Raw genomic sequence first — 17,915 nt, 5'->3', positions numbered from 1 at the left:
AACACAGGTGTCAGTGTCCACAGTCAAGCGTGTTTTGCATCTCCATGGACTGAGAGGCTGCCGTGCAAGAAGGAAGCCCTTGCTCCTAAAGCGGCACCTGAAGGCTCGACTGAAGTTTGCTGCTGATCACATGGACAAAGACCTTCTGGAGGAAAGTTCTGTGGTCAGACGAAACCAAAATTGAGCTGTTTGGCCACAATGCCCAGCAATATGTTTGGAGGAGAAAAGGTGAGGCCTTTAACCCCAAGTACACCATGCCTACCGTCATGCACGGTGGTGGTAGTATTATGCTGTGGGGCTGTTTTGCTGCCAATGGAACTGGTGCTTTACAGAGAGTAAATGGGATAATGAAGAGGAGGATTACCTTCAAATTCTTCAAGATAACCTAACGTCATCAGCCCGAAGATTGGGTCTTGGACGCAGTTGGGTGTTCCAACAGGACAATGACCCCAAACACACATCAAAAGTGGTAATGGAATGGCTAAATCAGGCTAGAATTAAGGTTTTCGAATGGCCTTCCCAAAGTCTTGACTTGAACTTGTGGACAATGCTGAAGAAACAAGTCCATGTCAGAAAGCCATCAAATTTAACTGAACTGCACGAATTCTGTCAAGAGGAGTGGTCAAAGATTCAACCAGAAGCTTGCCAGAAGCTTGTGGATGGCTACCAAAAGCGCCTAATTGAAGTGAAAATGGCCAAAGGACATGTTACCAAATATCAGCGCTGCTGTATGTATATTTTTGACCCAGCAGATTTGATCACTTTTTTCTGTTCACCCATAATAAAGTCAAAAAAAGAACCAAACTTCATGAATCTTTTTTGTGACAAAGAAGTATCTGTTCCAATCAATCTATCAGAGAAAAATCTGAGTTGTAGAAATAACTGGAAACTCAAGAGAGCCATGACATTATGTTCTTCACAAGTGTATGTAAACTTTTGACCACAACTGTATATATATATTTTTGTGTGAAGCAACTTATTTTTTGATTGCCTAATAAAGACATAAATGTCCTAGCCAAAATGTGGTACAAACTCAAAATTGCATGACTTCAATCAAAAATGTTGTTTCAATCAAAAATAAAACTTGACACAAATAAAAAAAAAAAAATTCAATCAAAGAAATAGTTTTCAAATATATATTTTTGAGTTTCAAGTTTATTTTTTGCATTCAAACACATTTTTTTGATTGAAGTGACTTTTTCTTTGATTGAAAATCTATATTTTGATTGAAGCAACTTTTTATTTGATTGAAGCAACTTTTTTTGGGACTGAATAATAAAGACACAAATCTATGGTGGTAGATTTGTCTTTTTTATTCAATCAAAAAAAGTTGCTTCAATCTATGGAGGTTGATTTGTGTCTTTATTATTCAATTAAAAAAAAAAAACTTCATACTCCACAGGAGACCTCTGGCAAAGGGCGGTGGGACGGGCGGCTGGGCAGAAGCTCCATGCTGCGGTCCCACTGCCCCAAGCCAAGCTCTCCTATTTTAATGCATACATTGCACTACCCTCCCCTCACACCCCCATCACGGTGCTGGGTGATGGCTGCCAGTCGGGAACCTGGCAGCCACAGTAATAGGGTGGTAGGTGGGTCCCACACTTTTTTATATGGCGTGGCTCCTGGGGTGTGGCCTCCCCTCTGCCTCGGCTGCCGGCCGCGGGAGTAGGTTGGGGGGTCGGGTCTCCGATCTTGCATCGCCCCGTGGCAGTTCCTGGGCGTTCTCCTGCCTCCGCCTTCCCCTCTCTTCTCTGGCTGGGCATCCGCCCTGCGCTCCATCGCGGGTCGCTGACTGGGCGCCGGTGTATCAGCGGGGTGTCGCCTGCACCGGCGGGGGACCCTGCCTTGCCTGGGGCTTGGTGGGCCGCTGGGGGTCCCGTGGCGTGCCGTGCCGGTTGGGGGGCTGTGGCTCGTGGCCCGGGTGGGCGGGCGGGGGTGGGTGTAGGCGTGGGGTTGGTGGTGCGTCCCCTCCTGCCATCCCTGAAGGCCGGTTGATGGGTGCGCGGGTGGCCCGGGGGACCACCCTGGGTCCCGGGGGGGGGGACGATGGCTCCTTTGCTGGGCTGCGGGAGGAGGGATGGGCTGCGCATGGCCCCCCGCGCCCGCCCTCCCTCCCTCCCCGGGCTGGCTGGGTGGGGGCTGTGGCCCTGGGTTGGCGCCCGCGCGGCTTCTCCGCCCGTCTGCGTGGCTGTCGCGCGCCCGGTGGGGCCTGCGTGCTGCTGGATGTGGTAGGGCATTCTCGGGTCGGGGGTCCCGGTGCCGGGATTGGCGATGCGGCGGCGTAGGGTTGGTCGCCAACGGGCTTACTCATAAGAGATTCACACGATTACTGGGTTCTAGATCACAGAACTGATTTGTGTACACTCTACCCCTTTCAATCACTTAGCTTATAGGCTTATAGACACCCCCACCCCCATTCTCCTCTTTCACTGGCCAATAGGCCCCCACATGGTGTAAACCGGAAATACATCTCGCTGACGATAGCACCAGCATATTAGTAACTAGTTTAGATGTTCAATGTATATCTAGTTGTTGTTTGTGTATGTGTTTCTTTTCCTTCTTCTCTTGTATTTCTTTTCTTCTGTCCCCCCATAATCCCTTCCTGTTCGCTGCTTTGTCATAATAAAAAGGTATTTTGAATGATCACCAAAAAAAAAAAAAAAAAAAAAAAAAAAAAAAAAAACTTCAATCAAAATAAGCAACTTTTATTCAATCAAAATAAGCAAAGGTAGATTTGTGTCTTTGAATGTATATATTCGTCCGAGTTTTATTCATTTTTTTCTTAATGCATTGCCAAAATGTATAAGATCGTGAAAAATTATCAGGAATGATGGGAATTGAATCAGGAGCAAAAAAAAAGTCTGATCGGGAAATATTGGGATCGGCAGATACTCAAACTAAAACGATCGGTATCGGATCGGGAGAAAAAAAACATGATAGGAACAACCCCCCCATTTTTAAAATTTTTTTTTACATAGCGTTTTGACAGTTGCTGTCATATTTTCGGAATCAAAGCACCGTCTCCCTGCTTATATTTGTTCATTTATGTTATGAAAATGAATGAAAAACCAGTTTTTGCATGTGTTATAGAAATAACTGTGCTAAAACAGTTTTCTTTGCATTTCAGTAGTTTGAGGAGGTTTGACAGCGCCCCAATTAAATTAAATAAATAAACAAAATTACTGTCTCCGTGGCGACCTTCACGTCGGAGAGTTCCGGCAAGAAATTCTAGCCACTTTCACCCTTGGGCATGTGTGATACATCATTGGAAAGGTTAAACAAAAACTTATCTTGTGTTGGTTTTAACAGAGAGGAGCTGGAATATAAACCATGTGAAATGAATTATGTCATATTCACTTTTGCCACTAGAGTGCAGTGTATCCACCCAAATCAGTAAAGCTAAATGAACAGTAACCCCGACTTGCCAAAGAAACCATTACAACGCCACTGAAATTAACAACACTCAAAGCAGCAAAATTTGATTCGAAGCTTTTTTTCTAATCGAATTACTCAAGTTAATCGAGTAATCGTTGCACCACTAGAATAAATCAATGCATTTTTGATGTGCAAAAACTACATAAATGTTAGGGTTGAAAATATTTGATTAGTATAAAAAAAAAAAAACAATATTCAGAAAAAAATATTTTATATTAATTTTTAAAAATGCTGTAAATGTTTTAATAGTACTAACACATTTTCTTCTTTTACTAACATCACATACTCTGTGAATACTGTAAATTTTTCCGTTGGTGAATGAAACCCAGTCAGAATGGACTGTACATCTACAGTGCCCTCCATAATTATTGGCACCCCTGATTAAGATGTGTTTTTTAGCTTCTAATATATATATTTTTTAATTCAAATGATATGGGACATTAATGGGGGGAAAAAAAGAGACGGATCCAACCTTCAATACAAGTGCATTTATTCAGTGGGGAAAAATCCCACATAAAGAAATAATTATTTGACATCAAATAATGTGTCACAATTATAAGCACCCCTGGTGTTAATACTTCGTACAACCCCCTTTTACCAACAAAACAAGGTCTGGGGACTGAGATGGCCATGGGAGGAGCTTGATTTTGTGTCTGGTGAACCATTTCTGTGTACGTTTGGCCATATGTTTAGGGTCATAGTCTTGCTGAAAGACCCAGTGACGACCCATCTTCAGCTTTCGGGCAACAGATTTTGATTTAAAATGTCCTGCCCCACAGCATCACTGACCCACCCCTATACTTCACAGTGGGTATGAGGTGCTTTTCAGCATGCGCATCTTTCGTGGCACGCCAGACCCACTTTGAGTGTTTGGTTCCAAAAAGCTCTGGCTGTTTCACTTCCAAAGGCCCTGGGAACCTTGTTAGGGTGCATGGCATCATGAATGCTTTGAAATACCAGGACATTTTAAATCCAAATCTGTTGCCCTCTGCCCTAACTAAGACATTAACATTTCTGTGAGAGGGATCCACGGATAGAAAGACTTGTAATTCTTAAAGGATAAATGTAACCTTGTATATTGTGACTAAATATTGCCATCTAGTGTATTTGTTGAGCTTTCAGTAAATGATAATGTAGCCATTTAACTTCTGCCCAAATGCATGATGGGAAGTGCAACCATGACTGTGTGCAGTGGTACCAATTGATATATCTTCTCTGCGTTGGGAAATAAAAGAGGGTGTTAAGAAAAAAATCAACTTCTACCGTTCTTCCCCACATTGCTTCCCACGATATTTCTAATTGTTGAGAGAGGGATTGTAAGGCTTTGGCCAATTAAGAAAAAGCTTCAAAGGCTGTCAAAATTCTCTCCGTTAACGTTGCCTTTTAACTCTGTGTATACGTAAAACGGTGCCATTATAGACTGAGCGCGACATGATAGCCCTAGTTTCAGCCAAAACTAAAGACTGGATGAGTGTTAGACATTTTGACTGTAACGTTAAATACAATTAGAAAACGATTTAATTAAAAAAATATTAGGGGTGTCAAACGATTAAAATTTTTAATCGAGTTAATTACAGCTTAAAAATTAATTAATCGCAATTCAAACCATCTAGAAAATATGCCATATTTTCTGTAAATAATTGTTGGAATGAAAACATAAGACACAAGATGGATATATTCATTCAACATACGGTACATAAGTACTGTATTTGTTTATTATAACAATAAATCAACAAGATGGCGATAACATTAACATTCTGTTAAAGCGATCCATGGATAGAAAGACGTGTAGTTCTTAAAAGATGAATGTTAGTACAAGTTATAGAACTTTTATATTTAAACCCCTCTTCATGTTTTCGTCTTAATAAAATTTGTAACATTTTCATTCAAAAAATAAACTAGTAGCCCGCCATTGTTGTCAATAATTACTTACACAATGCTCATGGGTGCTGAAGCCTATAAAATCAGTCGCACCCAAGCGCCAGCAGAGGGCGGCAAAACTCCGAAAAACACAAGTACACATTTCAGTGTGCTGTCATTTTAATCTGTTTGAGCAGGGCATTTGTGCGATAATTGTGTCAAATATTTTAACGTGATTAATTTTTTAAAAATTAATTACCGCCCGTTAATGCGATCATTTTGACAGCCCTAAAAAAAAAAAAATATATATATATATATATATATATATATATATATATATATATATATATATATATATATATATATATATATATTAGGGCTGTCAAAATTATCGCGTTAACGGGCGTTAATTAATTTTTTAAATTAATCACGTTAAAATATTTGACGCAATTAATGCAGATGCCCCGCTCAGAGAGTTTTAAATGACAGTACACATTGAAACGCTCACTTGTTGTGTTTTATGGAGTTTTGCCGCCCTCTGCTGGCGCTTGGGTGCGACTGATTTTATAGGCATCCATGAGCATTGAGTAAGTAATTATTGACATCAACAATGGCGGGCTACTAGTTTATTTTTTGATTGAAAATTTTACAAATTTTATTAAAACGAAAACATTAAGAGGGGTTTTCGTATAAAATTTCTCTAACTTGTACAACATTTTTCTATTAAGAACTACAAGTCTTTCTATCCATGGATCGCTTTAACAGAATGTTAATAATGTTAATGCCATCTTGTTGATTTATTGTTATGATAAACAAATAGTCCTTATGTACCATATGTTGAATGTATATATCCATCTTGTCTTTCCATTCCAACAATAATTTACAGAAAAATATGGCATGTTTGAATTGCGATTAATTGCGATTAATTACGATTAATTAATTTTTAAGCTCTAATTAACTCGATTAAAAATTTTAAACGTTTGACAGCCCTAATATATATACTGTATTAAAAAAAGGCATGTCCGATACTTTTTAGCCAATTCCGATAGTTTGAAAATGACGTGATCGGACCCGATTGATCGGCATCCCGACATCTCTAATAATGACTGATTGTGATTGACTCAAATTAAAGTGAAAAAATTAATATGGCCACTTTATTTGAAGTCAAAATTGTTCTTGTCTTCGTTTTGTTCCTTATGATAATGTTCATTTCATCGCGACAATTCTGGTTCGGTCAAAGGCAAATCTATGCTGAATCGACCACTAGTATTTTTCACCTACAGGTGTTCAAAAACTCAGGTGAATATACATTGAATAATTATATATATATTATCGGTTATCGTATCGGTCTTGAGGAGCAGGAAATTATCGATTTTGGTATCGGTTTTAAAAAGTGGATATCATGCACCTACACCTGTCGCAATATGCAATAATTCCATTTCTCGCGCGATAAATAAAAATGAAGGTGGTAATTTTTCCGCTGCGATTTATCGCCTCGTGTGCGCGTGCGCCAGACGTGCTGTTAAAAGTTCCAATCTTCGTTCTAGGTCCGGCAAAAACTAGCGCCGGAGCCAGTCGTTCCCGTTATATCCTATTGTTCAACGTATACCGGCCGCGTCAGTGCTCCGGAGTGATTGTGGGCCATCTATGGCGCGCCGGTGTTGTTGACGTGTGGGAGCTCCCGTCAGGAGTGACATTTCACGCGGGGCGGCTATTTTTCGGCACAACGAAGTCCACCAAACCATTGTTACCGACTTGGCTGCTACGAACAACCTCGCTTTGACAACGAACAGCTGAATGAAATTAAGAGCGTTGTGCTTCAAACTCCTCCTGTTTATGAAAGTCGATTGTCATTACGCTGGTGTTGTGTAGAAATGAGCAGACGTGACTTCAGTGGCGCTTGCTAACTTTTTTAATGCGCGTACACACTAGATATCATGAAATGGCAAACTAGATGTGCTACGTCCCATGCCATTGGCTACGTGAGCCCAGAGTGATTATGGGACACATAGTCCATGTACTACATCGATGAATTCTAAACTGTCATGACTAAATGGAGGTTAAGAAGGCCAAATCAATCCATACCAGTGACTATAGATAATGTTGCAAATATTGTTAATTCAGTACGTGACACAGATGGATTCGGACCACAAACAGGATGTCTTGCTCATGTAGTAAACCTAGCTGCTAAGAGAGCTGTAGCAATCAACAGTGTGCCCTGCCTCACTTTACAAACAGTAAAGATTGTTCTCAGCACTTTTATACAAAATTCCTTCAGATCAGTAAGAAGTAAGCACTTAAATATTATGCACTAAAATGCATGTTTATATGATGGCAATTTAATTTTTGCTCGTTAGCAAAAAAAAAGAGAGCATTAAATATATTGAATTGGATCGAAAAATCGTGTCCCTCGTATCAAAAATCGTACCGAACCATGACTTAACTGTATTGTTGCATCCCAATCGAACTCCATTGCAGAAGCTATGACTAGAGGCGTCGCAAGGGTCCCCGGGGGCCCCAGGCAACATGGGGCCCTTTGAGCATGTGCAAGTAAGGTGGACTTTATGTATGAAGAAACACTAGCATGCTGCAATGCTGTTAGCAAACGCCAACAAGCTAGTTACAACAAGTCAAGGCAGTTAATTGGTTTAGGACATAAAAATACTACTACTACTACTAGTCTGCAGTGCTTCGACTACATTAGGACATAAAACTACAGTAACATAGTACACTCACCGCTGTCTTGCTTCCTTTTCTCCTAGTCTTTTGCTTTCTTTTTTTATTTCCAGACGGAAAACCAACATAAAATATTACAGCAAGGACTTTTCATAAAGTTCTTGGTGAATCATTCTTTGCACATACATGTAGTGTTAAAACTGATTGGACTTGCTTAAACATTTATGCTAATTGGGATTGAAAACAAAATTGTTCGATAATCTGCCAAATGATTCCATAGCTGGGCCGGCCCAGCCTATACACAGACAATGCAGCTTCTTAGGGCCCCTGACCGCTAGGGGGCCCCCAATCTGGCAATTGTTTAATTTATGTTCTATTTTGTTTACTACAGTTTGCTTTATTTGACTTTTGTGAGTTTTGATACTTGATTACAAGCTTCAAAATATAAAAGTTCTTCCTTAACTTCTTTCTTTCCTCTTTTAGAAAAAGGTTTAGCGCTATCTACTAGGGCTGCAGCTATCAAATATTTTAGTAATCGAGTAATCGACTGAAAATTCTATCGATTAATTGAGTAATCGGATAAAACAAATATATTTTTAGGTGAAGAGCAATTATAAATATACATGAGAAAACAAGACATTTCATCTAATCTTGAACCATTTTCAGTCAATCAATGTCTTTATTTTCGATGTATATTGTTGAAAACAGCCAACAATTGCATCTCAGATGTAACTAGAATTAAAAAAAAAGACTAATTCACTGCTTTCACTCCAAAAACATTTAGATCTTATTTAAAAAAAAAAAATAAATATATATATATATATATATAACCTAAAAATGCCGTTGCGCTTAATAACACACATCACTTAAAAGTTAGGATTTTTTCCCACGTGTTTCAATTGAATTTCTCTTTGTGTCAAGCCATTTTAAGTTCTAATGAAGTTTTAAGTTAGTCTAAACTGTAAGTCCTGATAGGATTTTGAGTTTTTGCAGTGTTCAAAATAAATGTATGATACAGGCTGTATTGGAGCACATTAGGGACCAGTGCTACTTGGTGTTTTATCCAGCAATGACTACTGAGCTAAAATTGATAGTTAGCATGATTAAGTTTTTATTTTACACCCTCATCACTCCACAATGCTATGTTATGTTAAAGCCTGTATGTAAGACACGTTAGCCACGCATCGACAGTGGTCATAATTAATTGAAACCTAGCCCTCTGCAGGGCTAACGTTACGTGAGCTAGTAGCGACAGTAACGTTAATCTTATTTATTAGTGCTTAGCGCTCTTTATTAGCGCTTAGCGCTCTACTGCTTTAAGATGGCGGCTGTTTACTAACGCTGCCCAGACGCGGCCGAGTCTGTCATTTCGCATCTAGTTCAACATACATGTGATCTCTATGAGACACATCAGAAGCCACCTGTACCAACGTAGCATCGTGCGGGCTAGTATTTAGCAACGTCGGCGTCGTTTGTGGCGGCTGTCGGCTGCAGTAAGTTTTTTTTTTTTTCCTTCTTCCTCTCCGCACGTGACAGCGCGTTGTCCCGCATTAAAAGTAGTCCGAGCAAAACGTGATGCTTAAAGCTGTCAAAATAAACGATTACTCGAGGTGAATAAAATTACTCGGATCAGTTTTTAAACTCGAGTTACTCGAGTTGCTCGAGTACTCGTTTCAGCTCTACTATCTACTGTAATTACTGACAATCATTTGGGGTGAGAAGTTTGAAGTATGCAGTGCAACAAAATCTGATTAATATACACAATATGGACGTATGGCTTGGATTGCATGTATAGGTTTCACAGTACACTGTGACGAAAATGGTGGGCCAAAAATGTGGGCCCCTGCATTATTTTGCTTAGGGCCCCCAAATGGCCTGGGCCGGCACTGTTCCATAGTATTGAATCACTCCCAATACTTGTAGCTACGACAGTGCAGTGAAGCTGAGTGTGCTAAATCTTTGTGTGCCAAATCTGTTGGCCCTCTGGGGGCCCCTGCTGGCTGGGGGCCCTAGGCAATTGCCTGCGTATGCCTAATGGGACGCGACGCCTCTGGTTATGACGGAAAAAGTTTTCATTTGCCTAAATGCTTAAGTTATTAAGTGCAATTTATTTATTTTTTTAAACACATTTTATTTATTCTGTGTTTCTGTGCGGTAACAATATTGTTGTTTTTTACTTAAGAGGCATGGTCTATTGTTTTTAGTTGTGATTTCTTAAAAAGTATGTTTGAATTTAAGAGTATTGTATTTTCACTGGTATTGTAAATTGTTTAAAAAAAATTGGGGGGGGGGGGGGTGCAATAATATCGCATATCGCAATAATTTATGAGAATAATTAACAGGCCTACATGCACCCCTACCCATCACATATCAAAACACTTTAGGGTTAGTTTTTATTTCTTAAATAACAATGGACAAATAAAAGTCCTCCAGAAGAAAAGGCCCCTTTGTCATCCAGGGCAAAAGGGTAGATGCTTGAGCACCACTCGGGTCATCTGTGCACGAGTCTGTGTCAGATGAAAGCATCTGTTTAGAGTTCAAAGTGTCTTTTTATATTCTTCCTGTCACAAGGCTGGTCAAACCCCCCTCCCCCCACAAAAAGCCTGCTTCAATTTTACCTGTTACATTTAGTCGTCCCTCATTTTTCGCGGTTAAGGGCAACCTCCAGTCAATCTCAAGGGTTTAACTATGTTTACAGCTACGATAAAAGGGAAGCTGAGGTAGTAGAAGCAAACACCCGCTTGAAGGACTTGGAAGCTGAGCTCATCACTAAAGAAGGCCTGCTTACTAAGTCCTCAACTGAAAAGAGCAACTTGGAGGCCAACATTGCTGAGCTGCAAAGGGAAATAAGTGAGGTTCGAAACATTTTTCGTTGTACAAAGTTTAAATGTCAATACTACAACCCTTAGCAAAAAGTATGAAATCACCAGTCTCGGACGAGCACTCGCTCAGACATTTTATTATGTAGAACAAACTCTGATAAAAAGCTTGGAAAAATAATTAATTACTTCAAAAGTGCAACCTCTTGGCATTCAGAAACACTCAAAGAAATGAATAGAAACATTGCGATGGTCAACTTAATTTTATAGAGCAAGTGCATGGAAATAAGTATAGAATCAATCCATTCTGAAGAAAAAAATGCGGAATCACTCCATTTTGAGTAGAAAATACAGACAAACCCAGTCAATTTCCTTTCCTTAATTTGGCCCTGCCTCAGATTAGATCTGCTTGTTAGTCAGCAGTTAAAAACAGTGCAGTTATCACACCTTCGAGGGCTGCTGGACCAAGTGGATTCACAAGAATCATGGCTCCAACAAGAGAGATTTCTCTTGAGACCAAGGAGAGGATTTTTAAACTTCTTACAGACTGTAACGCTACACGTATGGTTGCCAAAGATGTGGGCTGTTCACAGTCAGCTGTATGAAAAATCTGGACCAAGTACAAACAGCATGGCAAGGTTGTTAAAGTTAAGCGTACTGGTAGACTGAGGAAGAAATCCAAAGGTCATGACAAACAACTAGAAGGCCATATGTCTTGAAAACAGAAGATGGACAACAAGACAAATGAAGAAGAAATGGGTGGAAGCTGAAGTCAAGGTACAGTGGGGCAAATAAGTATTTAGTCAACCACTAATTGTGCAAGTTGTCCAATTTGAAAATATTAGAGAGGCCTGTAATTGTCTACACGGGTAAACCTTAACCATGAGAGACAGAATGTGGGGGAAAAAAACAGAAAATCATATTGTTTGATTTTTAAAGAATTTATTTGCAAATCATGGGGGAAAATATGTATTTAGTCAATACCAAAAGTTCATCTGAATATTCTGTTATGTACCCTTTGTTGGCAATAACGGAGGCCCAACATTTTCTGTAACTCTTCACAAGCTTTTCACACACTGTTGCTGGTATTTTGGCCCATTCCTCCATGCAGATCTCCTCTAGAGCAGTGATGTTTTGGGGCTGTCGTTAAGCAACACGGACTTTCAACTCCCTTCACAGATTTTCGATGGGGTTGAGATCTGGAGACTGGCTAGGCCACTCCAGGACCTTGAGATGCTTCTTCCGTACCCACTCCTTTGTTGCCCTGGCTGTGTGTTTGGGATCATTGTCATGCTGAAAGACCCAGCCACGTCTCATCTTCAATGCCCTTGGAAGGAGGAAGGAGATTTTTCACTCAAATTCTCTGGATACATGGCCCCATTCATTCTTTCCTTTACACAGAGCAGTCGTCCTGGTCCCTTTGCAGAAAAACAGCCCCAAAGCATGATGTTTCCAACCCCATGCTTCACAGTGGGTTTGGTGTTCTTCGGTTTCAATTCAGTATTCTTTCTCCTCCAAACACGAGAACCTGTGTTTCTGCCAAAAAGTTCTATTTTGGTTTCATCTGACCATAACTCATTCTCCCAGTCCTCTTCTGGATCATCCAAATGCTCTCGAGCAAACCGCAGACGGGCCTGGACGTGTACTGGCTTCAGCAGGGTGACACATCTGGCAGTGCAGGATCTGAGTCCCTGGCGGTGCATTGTGTTACTGATAGTAGCCTTTGTTACTGTGGTCCCAGCTCTCTGTAGGTCATTCACTAGGTCTCCCGGTGTGGTTGTGGGATTTTTGCTCACTGTTCTTGTTATCATTTTGACGCCACGGGGTGAGGTCTTGCATGGAGCCCCAGATCGAGGGAGATTATCAGTGGTCTTGTATGTATTCCATTTTCTAATAATTGCTCCCACAGTTGATTTCTTTACACCAACTGTTTTACCTCTTGCAGATTTAGTCTTCCCAGCCTGGTGCAGGTCTGCAATTTTGTCTCTGGTGTCCTTCGACAGCTCTTTGGTCTTGGCCATAGTGGAGTTTGGAGTGTGACTGACTGAGGTTGTGGACAAAGGTGTTTTAATACTGATAATTGTACCGTTTTATTGACGGTTTTATTGATTTAAATGTGATTTTTATGATCTTCATGTGATGTAAAGCACTTTGAATTGCCTTGTGTTGAATTGTGCTATATAAATAAATTTGCCTTGCCTTGATAATGAGTGCAGCCTTGTTAGACCTCGTTAGAAGAAGTTAGACCTCTTTGACAGCCAGAAATCTTTCTTGTTTGTAGGTGACCAAATACTTATTTTCCAATCTAATTTGGAAATAAATTCTTTAAAAATCAAACAATGTGATTTTGTTTTTGTTTTTCCACATTGTCTCTCATGGTTGAGGTTTACCCATGTTGACAATTACAGGCCTCTCTAATCTTTAGTTGGAGAACTTGCACAATTGGTGGTTGATTAAATACTTATTTGCCCCACTGTATATGACAGAACTGTGCAAAATCGCTTAAAGATAGGATTTTCATACAGGAAAGCTAAAAGGAAACTATCAATGATACTTAAACAGAAAAGAACAAGATTGCAATGGGCCAAGGAGAGGAAATCATGGACTGTGAATGACTGGATGAAGGTTATTTTCAGTGTTGAGTCAAGAATCTGCATTGGACAAGGTGATGATGCTGGAACTTTTGTTTGGTGCCGTTCCAGTGAGATTTACAAAGATGACTGCCTGAAAAAAACATCAAAATTTCCTCAGTCCCTGATGATATGGGGCTGCATGTCAGGCAAAGGCACTGAGGAGGGCTGTGGTTAAATTTTCAATAAATGCGCAAGTTTACATTGAAATTTTGGACAGCTTACTTACCCCTTCAATTGAAAATATGTTCGGGGATAATTAAATCATTTTCCAAGATGACAATGCATCATGCCACAGAGCTGAAACAGACTCATCCAGTCATTGTCATGGCCTGCAAATAGCCCAGATCTCAACCCTATTGAAAACCTTTGGTGGAAATTGGGAAAAAAATGGTCCACAGCAAGGCTCCGATCTACAAGGATGATCTGGCAACTGCAATCAAAGAGAGTTGGCACCAAATTGATGAAGAATACTCAAGTTCATGCCTCCGATACTGCAAGCTGTCATAAAAGCCAGAGGTGGTGCAACGAAATACTAGAGATGTGTTTGGATTGTTATTTCTTTGTTTGTTTCTCATGATTCCATGTGTTTTTCCTCAGAATGGAGTGATTCTATATTTCCCTGCATTTGCTCTATAAAAGTAACATTTACTGACCACCACAATGTTTATATCTTTTAGTGTTTCTGAATGCCAAGGAGTTGCACTTTTGAACTACCGTAATTCATTATTTTTTCAAGCTTTTTATTCGAGTTTGTTCTACATAATAAAATGTCTCAGTGAGTGCTCTTCCGAGACTGGTGATTCCATACTTGTTGCTAGGGGTTGTATGATGATTTCTTTGTTTTTTGATTCAAGATTCCGAATCTTTTAACTTTCTTCTTCAGTTGAATAGTCTTCTTGCTCAAACCAAGGAGGAGCTTGCTAATGTAACGCTGTTTCGGGTGGACTTAGAAAACCGCCATCAGAGCCTCAAAGAGGAGATGGAGTTTCGTAAGACCCTGCACCAGGAGGTAAACGTTTAATTGTGCTTAAAATGATCTGTTAGGGTGTTGTGGGTAAAATAATATTTATGTTTGGAGCATGCTCCCCCCACTGTATTGCAGTTCACCTTGATTCTCCTTGTCAGTGATCATATCTCAACATCTTTGATGTATATTGATCAGACAGTTTTTTACTCAAATTCATTTCTTCTAGAGCACTCTATAGACCGTGATCGCTGTATTTTGCCGCCATATTGTCCGTCATTGTGTGTCTGTATTGTCAATGATCGTAGTTTCTAAAGGTGGATTCACTTGCAAATTATGGAAGCCCCGGTGCTTTCAGACGCTGTAAACTCATTGGATGAGTTGCATAAAGGCCGTTATTTGGAAAAGCTTCAGTCGATCCACTCGCCAGATCCATATTTAATGCCCAAACCGATGTTTCATCCCGTCCGGTCCCGTCCCGTGCGTCAGAGCTCGTCCTGAGACCACAAAATTTCCAACCAAAATCGTCACCGGCCCGAATATAAACCGACATTTGGTCAGCTGAGCGTCACTGTTGTCACGATTTGAAACTTGATCGACAATGGGCCGCTGGGTGCCGAAAAATAGCTGCCCGACGTGAAATGTCCCCCCTGACGGGAGCGCTTATTTATAACGCTTTATTGACGTGAAAACATCAAATGTTTTCATGGACGCATTACAGTAATGGATTTACGACTGCAACATCAGTTTTAAATAAATTACACAAAATAGTAGTACTGTATTTTAGTAACAAATCGTGGTCGAGGACTGGGCCACATAACCATCTTTGAACAGAAATGTATTAGTCTACAGGTTTTCACGACCATATCCCAATGACAATCACACAGGTATGACATTTATTAGTTCAAGCAGCGTAAAATAATACATATTCGCGGTGCAAGAAAGTCCTTTCCGTGTGGGCGCTCCAGTCAGGGGGGACATTTCACGCAGGGCGGCTATTTTTCGGCACAACACCTGTTGTTGCGCTCACCTTCTTGCAGCGCGACCGTGGCGACGAGCTTCGTAGTCTCCGTCTGATGATGTCTGCGTTTTGGCATCATATTGATGTTTTTGCCGCTGTCTAACGGCTGTCGACACAAACGCATCATGGACCGAGATAAACAAACCGTGCTGCTTTAGAGATTTACCCTTTTAACAATGGGCACACAGCAGCTCCTAAAATGACCGTTTATCTTCTGTGTTACTGCAACCAACCGCCACACATGCCTTCACCATTTTGATTAATCAATGTTAACGATTGTCAGGAAGGTTTTGGGGTTCGTTTACTAGGCGGTGATTCCTTACACAAGCAGAAAAACACGCATTAATAGGAGGAATGTACGTAGCGGTAATATGTAAACACTATGAGCTGACGGACAATATGGCGGCACCAGTCAGGGGGGCGGAGTTGTAACGTCATGTGATTGGGGTCTATAATACGGAACATGTTTCTTACTTCGTGTTTTACGAATTTTTTTACGAAATCTCCCGGTCACACTTTTGCGAAGTCACACCTTTGCGAAGGAAATTTCGTTTCAGGTTCGCAGTGAGTCAGCAACCGGCACACTTTTGCTAAATAGACAATGTTTATTGATTAGAAATTGCAAAGGAAGGAAGTTTTATTGATACAAAGGCAAGCAAAAGAAAGAATAACCACAGCGCTAGGTCTAGATTGTCACTGATAACGTCTATAACCCCCATGATGCAGTTAAAACACACACAAGTACAAGAAACAATAGCGCTAGATGTATAGTTGTCAAAGCTAACACCCCCACGCCAAAGTTAAAGCACAACGAGTTCCCTGGTAATGAATCAAGCTCATACCTGTTGACAATGAGTGGAGAGCCCGCACTCCAGGTCTGAGAATCCAAGGAACCAAGCCGAGCGATCACACGTTAATCCACGACAGACTCTAACGTGGCCCGGAAATGTCCGGCTATTTATTGGCACATGTCACGTGGGAACAGAGGTGGCCAGCCCCTGCTCTCAGGAGACACACTGCCTGCAATCTTATTGGTTCAGTCATTATATGAGTCTTGTGTCCAAATATGATTGGTTTACCCATTGCATAAAGACACTCTCAAAGGCTCTATATATGATTGGTTTACTCGTTGCCTAAAGGCACTCTCAAAGGCTCTTTATTGTCAAAGGCAGTTGTTGTTAATATATGTGGACTCGTTGTACTTTAATACGCAGTTAGTTTTTCTTAAAGGCACTCTCAAAGGCAGTTAATAATGATGGAACCAATGCGGGCCAGCTGTTGAGGGACTGATCTGAGATGTGAAACCACGCCCTCTTCTGGCAACTTGAAGTTTGAATTGAAGTGAATCGGTTTGTTTTCAAGATTGAGAGGGGGTTTAATATCAATTATAACTCGTACTAACATTTATCTTTTAAGAACTACTTTCTATCCCTGGTACCCTTTAAAAAACGCAGCTCACTTCAGACACCAGGCAGACAAAAATGACAGAGATTGCGTAAAATAATTTATTGAACACACATAAAAACACGGGATCGAGAAAAGGGTGACAAAAAAGGGTCCGTGAGAGTAGTTGGGCATCAAAAAAAAAAAAAAAAAGGGAAAACCGCGGTGAGAGGCAGACAAACGGAAAAAAAAACAAGGCAATGATGCAACTAGCAACAAAGGGTTATACACACTGTCAAATGGCAGCAAGTCAATATCTCGGCAAGCCGCCTAGGATCGGTTTAAAGACACTGCTGCTGAGCTGGAATTGGATGCAGGTACGACGTTGGGAATTTATCCCACAGCTCTGTAATGAAACAATCTGACCAGCAGTAGAATGTGACAAAATCATGCCAGTCATCATACTGGCTTCGCTGACAAGCTAGCGCAGCTGTTCTCCTATAAACCTATAAATGTTTGGGTGGTTTTAGTTAAAGCAGACTTGTTTTTTCATCTGTATGATTTTGACAAAGATCACATCACATTTGATGGTGATTTTATGCAGAAATGTGTGCAATTCCAAAAGGTTCAGATACTTTTTCATACACTGTATTTTTCAATTACAACGAATGTATTTATCCTCAACATTAGCACAATTTTTCTAACAATTCAATTCAACATTTTACCCACACTAACCATAGTTGAAAATACCTTGTCAATCGTGCAGATAATTGGAAGTTCGTTTCGTTTCTCCTTATAGGAGGTGAAGGAAGCGTGCCAACGGTACGAGACACATCTGGTGGTGGTGGAGTCTGAGCACAAAGAGGAGTATGAGTCTAAACTCAGTCTGGCCTTAGCAGAGATGAGAGTTCAGAATGAGGAGCAGATGAGAATCTACAAAGAGAGCATGGAGAACACTTACACCGCTAAAGTATGCCGCATGGACATTTTTGATACATAATGTGCTAACACAAAAACAAGGGTTTATTTAGAACAGGGATTGTCAGATACAATTAGACTGCTTGCTTTTCAATTTGATCACCAAGAAGAGAAATTTGGACCAGTGTAATTATGGCCTAATAACC

The 17,915-nt window shown here is 40.5% G+C and overlaps 1 protein-coding gene across 2 annotated transcripts in view; it reads left to right on the top strand.

The window, feature by feature from the left end:
- The window catches only part of lmnb1 (lamin B1), a 37,657-nt gene that overhangs the window by 1,537 nt on the left and 18,205 nt on the right, over positions 1-17,915 (top strand). For both annotated transcript variants that reach the window (XM_057819591.1, XM_057819592.1), the window contains exons 2-4: positions 10,670-10,826; positions 14,307-14,432; positions 17,591-17,761. In XM_057819591.1, coding sequence (XP_057675574.1) covers positions 10,670-10,826; positions 14,307-14,432; positions 17,591-17,761 — 454 coding nt within the window. The remainder of the gene's footprint in view (positions 1-10,669; positions 10,827-14,306; positions 14,433-17,590; positions 17,762-17,915) is intronic.

This window comes from Corythoichthys intestinalis, chromosome 17 (genome assembly GCF_030265065.1).
Source record: "Corythoichthys intestinalis isolate RoL2023-P3 chromosome 17, ASM3026506v1, whole genome shotgun sequence".
Taxonomy (NCBI): domain Eukaryota; kingdom Metazoa; phylum Chordata; class Actinopteri; order Syngnathiformes; family Syngnathidae; genus Corythoichthys; species Corythoichthys intestinalis.
This window is presented reverse-complemented; position numbering and strand designations above follow the sequence as displayed.